The sequence below is a fragment of the Aphelocoma coerulescens genome, chromosome 1A, assembly GCF_041296385.1.
Source record: "Aphelocoma coerulescens isolate FSJ_1873_10779 chromosome 1A, UR_Acoe_1.0, whole genome shotgun sequence".
NCBI lineage: Eukaryota > Metazoa > Chordata > Aves > Passeriformes > Corvidae > Aphelocoma > Aphelocoma coerulescens.
The window spans coordinates 74,586,471-74,598,989 of record NC_091014.1 but is presented as its reverse complement, the minus strand read 5'-3'; the positions used below and the strand labels follow the sequence as shown (position 1 = coordinate 74,598,989).

The window sequence follows — 12,519 nt, the reverse complement described above, 5'->3', positions numbered from 1 at the left end:
GTCAAGTGATGATGTGCTCAAGGGCAAAACATACCTTTTATTGTCTTCTTTTCAATCAGCCCCAGCGCACGCTAACAGCTCCGAGTCCTATTGCTGGTAAGCGGGACCTGGAAAACAGCTTGAAATTTCCTGACTGGATTTTTTGTGCACTTCTTTCTGAAGTCTTTTTAGGCTTGATTTAATTTAGACTGGGGAACCACAGTGGGGCTTTAGAGCACAAAAGAGGATGTTGAGCTTTTTATAGAGCACTGTCAGAGCCGAAATGTTGCACGTCAGCCCCTCTCTGGGCTGGCAGGATTTGAAGCAGCCGGGTTGTACTTGGGACGTCTGGAAAGCAGGCTTTCCGCTTTGGCACAGCCCAGCTGCCTTGCTGCCTCCTTTTCTCCAGGCACTCCAAAGCTCTTCCAGTAACATCAGAGAAATCAAGATTTCACATTGATTTCTACAAGTTAATTCTACTGCTTTTAAATATAAGGCTTTTTTGGATCCAGATGTTTTACTCCACCAAACCCACACACCCATTAGGTCAGTCTTTGAATATTGATTTTGTTTTTATAATGAAACCAAGCAGTTCTGCAGTGAATCTTCCAGATGCTCCAGCTGAGTGGCTTTTATCATTAACTGTCAAACTTTGTGATCCAAAGAAGGGTAACAAAGCTGGTGAAGGGTCTGGAGCACAAGTCCTGTGAGGAGCAGCTGAGGGACCTGAGGAAAAAAGGAGGCTTGGGGGAGACCTTATCACTCTCTACAATTCCCCATCAGGAGGATATAGCCAGATGAGGGTCGGGCTTTGCGCTCAGGCAACCAGCAACAGGACAAGAGGAAATGGCCTCAAGCTGCACCAGAGCAGTTTAAGTTCAACATTAGGCAAAATTTCTTCACAGAAAGAGTGATTAGACATTGGAATGGGCTGCCGAGGGAGGTGGTGGAGTCACCATCCCTGGAGGTATTTAAAACAAGTGTGGATGTGGTACCCAGGGACATAGTTTAGTGGTGGGCTTGGAAGTGTTGGGTAATGATTGGACTCAGTGATCTTAAAAGTCTTTTCCCACCTAAATAGTTCTATTGTTCTATGAACTTGTGTGGAGAATTATCCTCCACTTGCTTCTTCCCCCCTCAAAAAAACCCCTCAACTGCACAAAACATCAAGTGTTTCCCCTCTCACTTTTCTACTAGCAAAATAAGCAGGGCTGAGTAGGAGACAGAAACAACTTTGGGAGTAACATTAGATGGGAAAAATGGGCAAGCAAAGAATCCTGGTACTCCCTTTAAAAGGTGAATGGGTTCACATGACCCAGGTGCTAAAGCCTCAAATAGAGCCAGCTGGGGTGGGTTTGGCCCCTGCTGTTTACCCTATGTCTCCTCCACTCCTAGCTCTGGAACACCTAAACTCCTTTAAAAGCCTTTTGAAGGCTTTGCTTTGATGAAGATGTGACCTACAGGAAGCCTGTCCCATTCCAACAGGGCTGGGGGCCGGCAACACTAGGATAAGGCAGGTGCAGCCACCCAGAACCTTCTGGAAGAGCCCCTGAGGAGGCAGAGGTGAGGTGAGTAGCTGGAAATCAGAAGGCTGGAAGAAACGTTGAACTCTGTTCTTGGTTAATTCCCGGAGCGCGATGTTTTTCTTGCCTCTGCGGGCAGAAGTAAGCGACACATTCACGAAGTGCTTGTTTAGGAGGAATGCGTAAAATGCTGTTTCCCTCAGAGGGTGGGAATGAAAGGGGGGAGATGTGTTTATTTGGTTCCAATTACTCTCACGCATGCAGGCCTTTTCCTTTCAGCCTTTTTCTCGGCATTTCCCTGGTTGTCAGATGTTGTGTGGCTGCTTTCCTTTTTATCTCCTCTCCCGGCTCTTGGTTTTTAATGCTTCTTTCTGTGAGGGTAATCGTGCAGCCCGTGCTCTTTGTGAGGGCGCCAGCTGAGGCGCTTTCCTCCCTTCAGCATCTCCGACAATCGCTTCCTACTCCCGGGCTTTTTATCTGGGCTTTTTACACCCAGATCACTCTGCTAATGGGTTTTACAGCAGAGCCCGCACACAGCGGGGCTGGTATGGCCAAGGACGTGGGGAAATTGCGAGAGGATGGAAGCGAGGAAATGAGTACTGGGAGAGGGGGCTGCCGCAAAAAGATCTCGCTGATCTGCAAATCACATCCCCTGAAACCTTGCATCCCACTCGAGCCCTTCCAGCAGGAGACAGGCCATGGTGCTTTCCTCTTTCTGTTTCTGCAAACAATCCTAACTTTCTTCTCCTTTTCCAAAAGGAAGACTAGTAATTGCAACCATCCGCTTCGCCCATCATTGTTGTAGTCCCAAACGACCAGTCTTTAAAGGACCTCTCCTTCCCCAAAATAAAAACATTTTAAAAACATCCCACCTTACTATTTTGTACGTATCTGAACACATATATGTATATAATTACATAATACTTTACATACATGTATAATAATTACATAATGCTTTTTATTTTCTTTTAGGAGATTTCTACAGTACCAACCTGATACTTAACCAAAGGTTTGTCTTCCCCTCACTTTAAAAGCTTTCCACAACTATATTCCCAGTTCTGCAAGGCAGCTATATGGACATCATGTCCTGAAATTACTTTCTTAATAGTTCTTATGAGTTTTAGTTTTGTGGCTGAAAACAGACACAGGTTTTCCCTGAAAAATATTGTAGATGAAAGTTGATGTTTCCTTATTTTAAATATTTGTGCCAATGCACTTACATGCAGTCATAGAAACTATGCAAGATTAAGTTTTAGTAAAAAAGCTAAAGTAGAAGTAAAGTATTTCACAAAGATCAAAACATAACATTCTGGTATTTCTGGAAGAGATACAATTATTTTTTTAAATAGCTTTGGAACACATTTTGAAAGATTACATTACAAAGAGCTTTGAAAGATCAGGATCAAACTGAAGCACAGTCTTTGTCTGAATGATACGTTTTGATTTAATCAAATTTTGTTTCTCCACATTATTCTACAGGAAGTTTTCATGCCATTTCAGAAGAAAGAAGAAAATCTCAGAATCCTAGCTTTCTCTTACATGGAAAACCTGGTTTCTACCCACCTTCTCCCTGTCCTCTTCAGAGGATACAACCAGGGTTGTAGAGGAAACCTTGGAAAGTGTATCAAGAAGGGTTTCTGCTCTTTATTCTTATAGAATTATAGAACTACAAGCTTCCACTTTCAACATTTCCCATTTGGCTTTGTATCGTACAGCCTTTTCATTTCCACAACAGTAGTTTCTCATATTTCAGTGGCTTAAAGGTGAGCTTATTCAGGTCTGGTTTGCAAAATGTGTGTGACTCAAATTCTTCACCTCATGAATCCCTAGAACTTGTGGAAACACTTTGAACTCAGAGCATATAAACTACCTTATTCTCTCATATGTGTGAAAAATTTACTTATTAAAACTTCTAAAGTTTAACAGTGCTGTCAAGCATTCACAGAATTCTTGGTGTTAATAGAAAAACTAGCGTTAAAATGAATAATGTTTTATGAAAATTAAATATTTAGACTGTAGAAAATGTAATTTCTTACTGAAGGATCAATGCAACTGAGTGAATCACTAGAGATAAAGATCTAGTGTCCCTTGCCTTGTAACTTCTGCAGTGTTACATAAAGGACTGTAACTAGACTGAGGTAATGCAAGCTATCCCTGCAAAAATACACCTGGTATGGCACATTTACTAATGGCAACTTCAGGTTTTGGGAATTTTTAGCAAGATGCAACTTTTAAAGTAAGTTGTGCAGCTTTTCTGAGTTTTGGTCTCCTTTTTCTGACTTTTATTTGCAGGTTTGACTTTTACATTGCAGCTTGGCCCTGAATAAAAGCAAAAGATCAATACAAAGATCTCTTTTTATTACATATCCTAGATATGTAATAAATAGTGGTTTGGCTTTCCACAATTCCTCTGTAGCTCAGATAATATTTCTTCTTTTCCTTTCCTTCTCCTATTTCTTAGTTTTGCCCAGGCCATGGATTCTGCTCTGTACCTCAGTAGTTGGCAGCAGTTTAAGGATGAAATGTGCCTCTATGGGTGGAGCATGTTCCAGAGAAGTTAAAAAAAGGGCTGATTGTTCAGACTGGTAAACTGAGCTCTGGAAACAGTAAAATTGCACTCAAACAGATTTTTTTTTTTTTTTTTTTTTTTTTTTTTTTTTTTTTTTTTGGTAGAGGGACTCAGGATACTGAAGTGAGTCTGAAGAAAATGTACAACCTGTAATAAGAAATGCAAAAAGATATAGGGATAAATATGCCATTGAGAGGCAGAGTCAGCACGATTTTTCTGAAAGGCAATCCTGACCTGTCTATCTATAAACTTCTTGAAAGGAAGTAGAGGTCCAATGGATACCATCTAATTTGGTTTCCAAAGCATTTGACAAAGTCTCTTAGCAAAGGCTCATAGAAAAGAAAGGTGCTTTCATGGTTGCTCTCTTTAATTGGGTAAGAGTTAAGAAACAGAAGAGAGAGTCTGTAACTGAGAGAAGGGGAAACTGAGGCAAACAGAGAAAGGACAAAGTTTGCTGATGAGTTGTAAAGTTTTCAGGGTAAGGGTGTTAATTCAGCCAAACTAGGGCTATTGGCAGCAGGACCTTATGAAACTGAATATACAGTTGTAAAAACAACATACAATAATGTCTGTGAGTATAAAATTATGCACATAGCAAAAAAAAAAAAAAAATCTCAATTTATAAAATGAGTGGGTTATGAATGAAATGTTGCCTTTCAGCAGCCTTAGGATTAAGTAGTTCACAAATCGGTTCTTTTTAAGTGCTCATGAACTAAGTCAAAACAGGAAAAAGGACGATAATGAAAACAAATAGAGGAGCAGAAAAAAGGCACATTAAAAGTAAATATGGTGACCTGCTTTTTGAGAGTGTTGTGTAGTTCATGTCCCCATCCTAAATCAAGGATGATCAAGGTTATTGAACTGTTTTATAGTAAACAAAAAAGATTAGAACTTCTCATCTGGAGAAAGGAGATGGCTGACAGAGGATTCAACAACTGCCTGTAAAATCACAAATGACATCCAGGGGCTGAAATGCTCTTCATTTGTGCTTACAGTCTCACAGTATAAGAAAAATGGAGAATGATGTGAAATTTGCAAGAGGCAAATTCAAAATAAAGCATTATGAGTTTTTCCACAGAACAGAGCTAAACTGTGGAACTGATGAGCACAAGATCTGATAGACAGCAAATTTTATGTAGGTTCAAGGACCAAAGTAATAGAACAAAAATCCAAGAGGAACTGTTAAGCCTAGAGACTTCATCTTTCAGGAAGCTGATGTGGTACAAACCCCTTGAGGATAAGAGTGTGTACTGAAGGAGCAAAGTGTCTCTATGTGCTTATTCTCTTCTTGAAACTCTTCTGCAGGCATTATTATTGTGTACTGTCAGTGACAGGATATTGAATTAAATGCACCCTGCCCCGATGACGAGTTTTATCTGCCTGAAGCCTCTTTGCCGCTTTCTCTGCCTCCTGTTTTTCGCTCCATCTTTCTCCTCTCCTAAACAGCTGCTGAAACATCACTGCTCATGTGAACTTGCATTTTGGGCACTGTCACTTACCTGTGTTCTTTTGGAATCCAAAATGCTTGTAAATCCATTAAATGGCACTTTTTTACCTGTCTGAAGAGCAGGAGGAACAAAAATCTACTTATGTAACCAATCTCTGGCACTGTGCAACAGAGAATAATTCATGTACATTGTACAAAGCAGAACTTGGCACTTCTGACAGTCGCACTGAGATGAAACGGCTTCCTACAACAACTCTAAAGGAGATCAGAAGGGGAAAACTTTTACGAAAACATTAGTAAAGGAAGAAAAGACATAAATGTAAAATCAGCTATGATGAAAGTAGGCACTTCGTGAACATGACACTGGCATTTTCTCTGAAAAGTTCGTGGCTTTTTTCTTGTATTAGTTTCACTAGCAGCAGCACGGGTAGAAACAACACAGTGGACAGGCTGCTATATTTATTCTTTTGTCTTCGGGTGCTGGTCAGCTGCCTGCCAGGTACCAGAACTCGGAGGGTAAGGCAGGAGTGGTGGCCAATGGTGTGCAGAGCTGTGCAGGTACCTACCAGCCCTTCAGCATGGACTGGGGGCACGGGTGAGCGGGGAAACACGTGGCAGCCCCACTAATTCCAGCTAAAATGGAATGGCCTCCCTGTGTTGGGGGGCACCAGCCGTGCCCGGAGCGGTGGCGGGGGAAACAGGGAAGAGCTGGCGATGGGAGGGATAACTGAGGTGTTGGTGTGTCAGCCGAGTCGCACGCGAGACAGAGGAAATGACTCAGAATACGGTGAGTGGGTTAATGCTCGCTAAGGAGACGGGGCTGAGGAGAACGTGTCGCCCTCAGTTTGAATTACAGCACAAGCACTGAATTGTCTCCGCTCCGCCGGCGCCGCGCACGATGCGGGGCCATTTTAGGGCCGGGGTGACCCGGGCGGGAAAGGTGCGGGCGGGGGCTCGGCCGCGCCGGTGCTTCCCGAGGCTTCGGCGGGCGGGAGGAGGTGTCGGTGCCGCCGGCAGCAGCGGGGCGGGGCGGCCCCCAGCCCCTCGCCGAGCTCCCCGAGCGCCCGCCGTGCGCGCCGCCCTCGCCCGCTGATGCAATCCGAGCCCGGCGGCGGCAGCAGCCCCAGCACCGGCAGTCGGAGCAGCAGCCTCAGCCCCGGCGGCAGCAGCGGGCGCTCCGGCCGGCCCCGATCCCGCGCAGCGCCGGCGCCGCTGTATCCGCCCCCGGGGCTCGGCGATCCGCCGCTCCATCCCTCTGAGAGCCCGGCAGGAACATTTTCTCCCCCCCCGCGCCTGCCAGCATGATCAAGGTAAGCGGAGCGGGTTTCCTGCCGAAATCCACTCGTCCATCCTTCCGGGGATGCGGAGCGGCAGAGCTTCTCCATGGCAAATCGGTAGCTCGCCGATTTGTGTCCACAGATTTTAGTGCCCCGATTTACTTGTGCTCTGCGAAACGGATTTCTGTCCCCGATGGATTTGTTGTTTGAGATTTAGAGGCAGGATGTATGTGATTCTGCCTCTTTCCTTGCTCTTTCATTGCAGACAGCATGTGTGGAAAAGAAGTAATTCTGTGGAAAAGAAATAATGAGGGGGGATGGAGAAGGAGGAAGGGAAGGTGTATGATTTCCTTTAGAGGAATTTCTTGTTTATGGGACTCTCAATGATTAAAAAAACCTAAACAAAAAAAACAACAAACCAAAAGCCTGCAGAGGTTATGGTCTCCTGGCAGACATCAAGTATTTTTATGCCTGTGAGTTTGTTAAAGCTCTTATGTCTGCCCTTGTACTAAAATAGACTATGGGTAAAATCCAGTAACATGTGCTTAGAGGTTTTGAGTAGTTTCAGAAATAACTTTAAATAATGAGAGAGGAGTTGTCGGTAGCAAGCACTAATGTGGCACATCAGCATCTGTGGGCACTCTCCTTTTATAAATGTCATGTTTATGCTCTTCTACTTAGTGAGGCTGATCTGGGGATTAAAAAGAAGTCTTCCTTGTCAAGGCAAAGGGCATGGAGTTAGCACTGGTGCTTTTCAATTAGACCAAGGAAACACCACAGCCACGTTACACCCTGTGGAACAACTGCAATAATGCTTGGGTTTTGAGGAAGGTCGGCGCTGGGCCGACTGTGAACTGCACAGCTGCAGTCTGATGCCAAAGTTAACAGCTGAGGAAAACACGGCTGAGTTATTTGCTTTCCTTGGGTCACTTTAGCAGATGGAATATAGGCACAACAGGTATGTGACTGGCAGGTGTCTCCCCAGCTCCTCTCTGCTGCTGATGGCAAGTGTTCCTCACATCCAGCAATACTGTCCCCTGGGTGACTCTGGCAGTGGTGCAGTTGCTACTCATGGTGGCAGGGCTAGGATGGATGAGCCTCTGGAGGAGCCTTGGGATGCTGTCATAGCCCTGTTTGCCCTCCTTGCAGCTGGAGAGTGGCAGACCAGCCATGGCAGAAAACTGGTCTGAAACCACTGAGGGAAAATACCCAAGAGCTCTCCCAGCCACAATGCTCAGAGACAGAATGAAGCATCTGAAGGAAGGGGCAGACTTCTGTGTTTTATTTAGTTTCTGATGTACCTGTTGTGTGTCAAGGAAAGAGGGCATGGCTCCCGTTTCTAGGGTGTCCTCCAGCACCTCTCAGGAATGTGCTGGCATGGCCTTACAAAAAAAAAAAACGAGTAACAGGGGAACCATAGACCTACCAACCTGTCTGCTTAAAGCAGCACTGACATCTCGTTGGCTTCTTCTCACCTGCTCAAAACCAACCTTCGCTTTGTCTTTTTACTGAAGAAGACATGGAAGGAAGCAATAGCTACAGCAGTAAAAGGATGCTCTTCCCACTTGGAAGTGATGTGGCCTTGGGCAGGTCAGCACTTGTCTGAGCCCTTTAGCCTTTATTTGCCTTGTCTGTTCCGACTGTCAGCTCTCCAGGGCTCTGGCTGTCACTGTGTGTTTGTAGCACATTTATCAAAGGTACAGAAAATTACGATTCGATTATCACCATACTTATGTAAAAACTGATACATTTGTAAATGTTTCAGTAATCAATAGCATTATTGCACCTCCTTGTCCCTTCCTCTCTCCCTTCATCATTTCCTGTGTTTAGTCACAACCCTCTATTTTTCCTTGAACTATTTCCAGCTCAACCACAACCCTCCCTTTCTGTCCTGTTTAAAGTAATGTATAAGAAATGAATTACGCCTCTGGTTTCTGCAGTCTCTGCCTTGTCCACCTAATGCACTGATTGTTACTGACAGGCCTAGCACTCCTGTGTGATCCAGTGGATATGCTGATTTTTTGCAATGGAAATTGAGCACTGAAATATGCTGCAAAGCCATAGGTAAAAGAGAAGATTGCAAAGTCATAAGGTAGCTTTAACACTACTGGTATCTTGCTAAAATAGTACATAGGCCATATCCTTGGTTTAATTTGATAGATGAAAATAATTCAGATGGATTTCATTAGTCATAATTTATCCCTGGGAGGAAAATGTTAGGAAATTAGGTAAATCGGTTCATTAACTGTGCAAACACTCAGGTGCTCTGCATTTATTCAGGCATTTTAAAACAAATTAGGTGATGTGGGCATGGTAAAGAATTAGAACAGGCATTTTCATTGCTTCCCTGTGTTATGCCATTTTCTTACATGAATAATCATAGCTGAATATATAATGCAGAAAATTACCAGTAGGTTTGAGGGCAGGACCTTCAGTGTCAGAATGAAGGAGCCAAGGGGTAAATTCTCTCTGTAAAATTCGCATAATCAGCCTTCTTAGGCCACAGATGTGAGGGCTGGCACGTTCATGTTGCCACAGCGGCACATTACGTTCTTCATGCTGCTGGATAAGCTCAGCAGGCAGCTCCATGAGTTCAAGGCACTCAGTATTGATTGTGGCTTTCGATAATGAATTGTGGCCACCCGCCTGCAACGATGGCTGTAGTGGAGAGATTAAACGCCCAAACTTCATCTTTAAAGTCTGACTTTAGATGGTAGTTGAGCATAAACCAAAGTAGTATGTGACCCTAATATGTTATGTTCATAGTCGCTTCCATGCTTGCACCTTAATGCCTCCAATTCTAACACAGGATGAAGTGAATGGGTGGCCCTATTTACCTTGGAAACAGCTTCATTATTTTATGGCTTTATACATTAGAGGTCCAGGTAAAATTACATCATAAAATAGAGCACCTGTTGTAGAAGGGCAATTTAGGAAGTATTACCATATGCTGCTGCAGAGGAAAATCCAGTGTTATGCTTATGGAAAGCACCCTTTGGTGTGTACATCTGAGGATCCCAAACTTAACATGAGAATAGTTGAAACTATCTTTAAAATGATCAAGAACTTTTACCCATCAGGTTTTTTGTGCATATTGACCCATAGTTTATTACTGGTTTTGCAAAATAATGTCATAATACCATTCCAACAGAGTTACTCATTTACTTCTTCCCTTGAGGTCTGCAATGTGTTCCAAGTTTTATTTTAGAGTATACCTGAAGCATTAATAAAGGGCAGCATATAACTTCCGAGCAGGTACACAGTAACTGCTAACTGCTGCTAACAGTTTGCCTATTAGAGCATTTCACACGCCATCTTGATAAAAACATTCCTAGTAAGCACAATTTGTATACCAGGAAAAAATTGTTTTTCCTGGTATACAAATAGGGTTTATTTCCACAAGGTTCTGATTGGAATAATTTCCACTAGGATTCAGAGACATCACTGCCACACAAATCGTGTCCACTTGTTTAATTTCATTTAGACTGTTGTCTTAAGGGTCATCACTTCTGTAATCTGACTTTGCAGTACTCTTACTGAGAATGAAGTTTTTGAAACCTTTGGCACTGTGAGTTTGAAGGAACAGAGTGTGTTCAGTCCGGAGAAGGCTCTGGGATGCTGTAACAGCAGCCTTCCACAATCTAGAGGAAAATGATGGAGATGTGGCGAGGCTTAGCAGTCCTATATGACAGGAGGACGAGAGACGATGGCATAAACTGAAACAAAAAAGGTTCAGATGGGGTATAAGGAAAAAATTCTCTCCACAAGGACAGTTGGGAAGTGGGCTACCAAGAGAGACTGTGCAGTTTCCATCCTTGGGAGCCCTGAAGACCCAGCTGGATCAAGCCTTAGAAAAATGGTCTGAGCTCAGAGCTCACCGTGCTTTGAGCAGGAGGTTGAATTAAAGACATCCTGACGTCCCTTCCAGCCTGGATTTTCCTGTGGTCCTGAGAAGAAGCTTACAAACTAACTTTTTTTAAATCCAGTCTTCGTTTTTGACACGCTCAGTGGTGTGGACCAATACATATTTGTCCAGAGCCCTGACTGCTTGGCTTTTAACAGCACAAAGAAGTCTGTGCAAAGGTGGTGTTTGAAGTCACCACTGTAGGCAGATTTCTTTGCAGAAGGTATATTCTTTAACATGTCAGTATAGTAGTATTATTTTCATTATTATCTTGAGGAAGTCCCTGTGCTTAACAGAAGAGGTTAAGCTGGAAAACTGTAAAGCACTGAATAATATTTTTGATTTCCAGGAATGTGAACTTTAAATTGCTGCATCTGAATTACAATTTATAAGGTTACCACATGAAATTGCATATTCTACTCTTATAAAATGATACATTTGCATATCATCATGCAATTAATTGACAATTACAGATAGTCCACCTGAAATCAGCAGTAACAATGCAATTTCTTTTGATGTAGAGTTTCTCAACCTCCATTAAAATAAAGGAAATTCTTAATCAAACGAGTATGGAAAAGAAACTTCAAGTGTTAACATTTACTATGAAGTTACCCTCAACATAGCTGGCAGGCCAGTTGCTAAGTGAATTTCTTACCAGATGCAAGATGCAGGTTTTATTTCCCTGATTTTAAAGTTTGAGGAAACTGGTGGAGAGGCTAAGTTTTTGATCCTGGATGAAGAAAAAGCGTAAGGTTTTTTTTTTTATTGGCTCTATAGTTTATAGTTTGTTTGTTATGAACTATTTTTATAGATTTATAGTTAAGAGTACCATAATTATTTTTTGAGAACAGAACATCAAGATTTATTATCAAATTATCAACATCACAGTCCTTCTGAATTCTGCCCTGTGGCAATGCCTGCTTAAAATTTGACAAACCCCTTCCTAATTGCTAGAAAGTATTACCTGAAATATAGAGGGTAAAAGCTAGAAAGAATGAGTAAGCATGAAGTAATAGTTTTAGCACAGGGTATTACTACATGTAGTGGTTACACAGGCACAGTTTTGCCACAGCTGTTCAGCTGCATGTCTACATGCATGCAGAAAAAACATAATTTTATTCACGTGCTCATGTATTTGAGGCGTTTATCCATCATGAGTACATCATCTGTGCTTTTCAATATTTTTAATATTATCCTTTATCTTTCAACACTTTTTCAGAGACCATTTTTGGCATTTACCATTTGATTCCCTTCTTGACACCTGAAGATAGAAGTTCAGTAACAGCATTCCTTTCTGGTTGGTCGCTGAGCTGAAAATTAGCATTTACAATTGTTTCCTTTTGGATTTTCTATTAAGGTGGTGTGCTGTAGCCAGCAATGTTTTCACCATGTTAATTGGGCAAAATATTTATTAGAGCATACATATAAAATTAATGTTCTGTCCTGCCATTTCCAGGTGAACTGGATTTCAGCAGTGGACAAATCAGATGCAATTCTAAACTGTTTTAAGGTGCTCGAGATTAGCTTCATACATTCCAAAATGTCAAAAACATTGATGCTCACCTAGATTGAAGCCCCACAAAGCCTTTTGTTTATGTTATAAATGAGTCATTTGTCAATTTAGATTTGGGGAGCTGAGCAGGGCTGTTTGATCAATGATACAGATGTTGAACTGTAGGAGGACAAGCCTACGTTACTTGTCATACACCAGTTTATTATCTTCATTACCAGTGCCATTTCTTAGCATTTCAAAGCTGTCATTTTTCTAATAGAGACTGCATCACTCCTGATTTATGTTTGTTATAGCTTTTGCCATGCTA

General features: G+C 42.4%; 1 protein-coding gene and 1 long non-coding RNA gene across 3 annotated transcripts in view; both read left to right on the top strand.

The window, feature by feature from the left end:
* The first annotated feature begins 1,333 nt into the window (after positions 1-1,333).
* LOC138104779 (uncharacterized) lies at positions 1,334-4,164 on the top strand. The gene is made up of 3 exons (XR_011148279.1): positions 1,334-1,547; positions 2,475-2,511; positions 2,982-4,164. It is a non-coding gene; the product is annotated as an uncharacterized lncRNA (long non-coding RNA).
* A 1,891-nt stretch (positions 4,165-6,055) lies between these two features.
* BCAT1 (branched chain amino acid transaminase 1) overlaps positions 6,056-12,519 on the top strand; it is a 60,740-nt gene continuing 54,276 nt past the window's right edge. Inside the window, exon 1 of one of the 2 annotated variants that reach the window (XM_069003508.1) lies at positions 6,056-6,076. In XM_069003508.1, coding sequence (XP_068859609.1) covers positions 6,056-6,076 — 21 coding nt within the window. Of the gene's footprint in view, positions 6,077-6,597; positions 6,829-12,519 lie in introns of those variants that run through there. The other variant, XM_069003509.1, reaches the window with a different exon arrangement.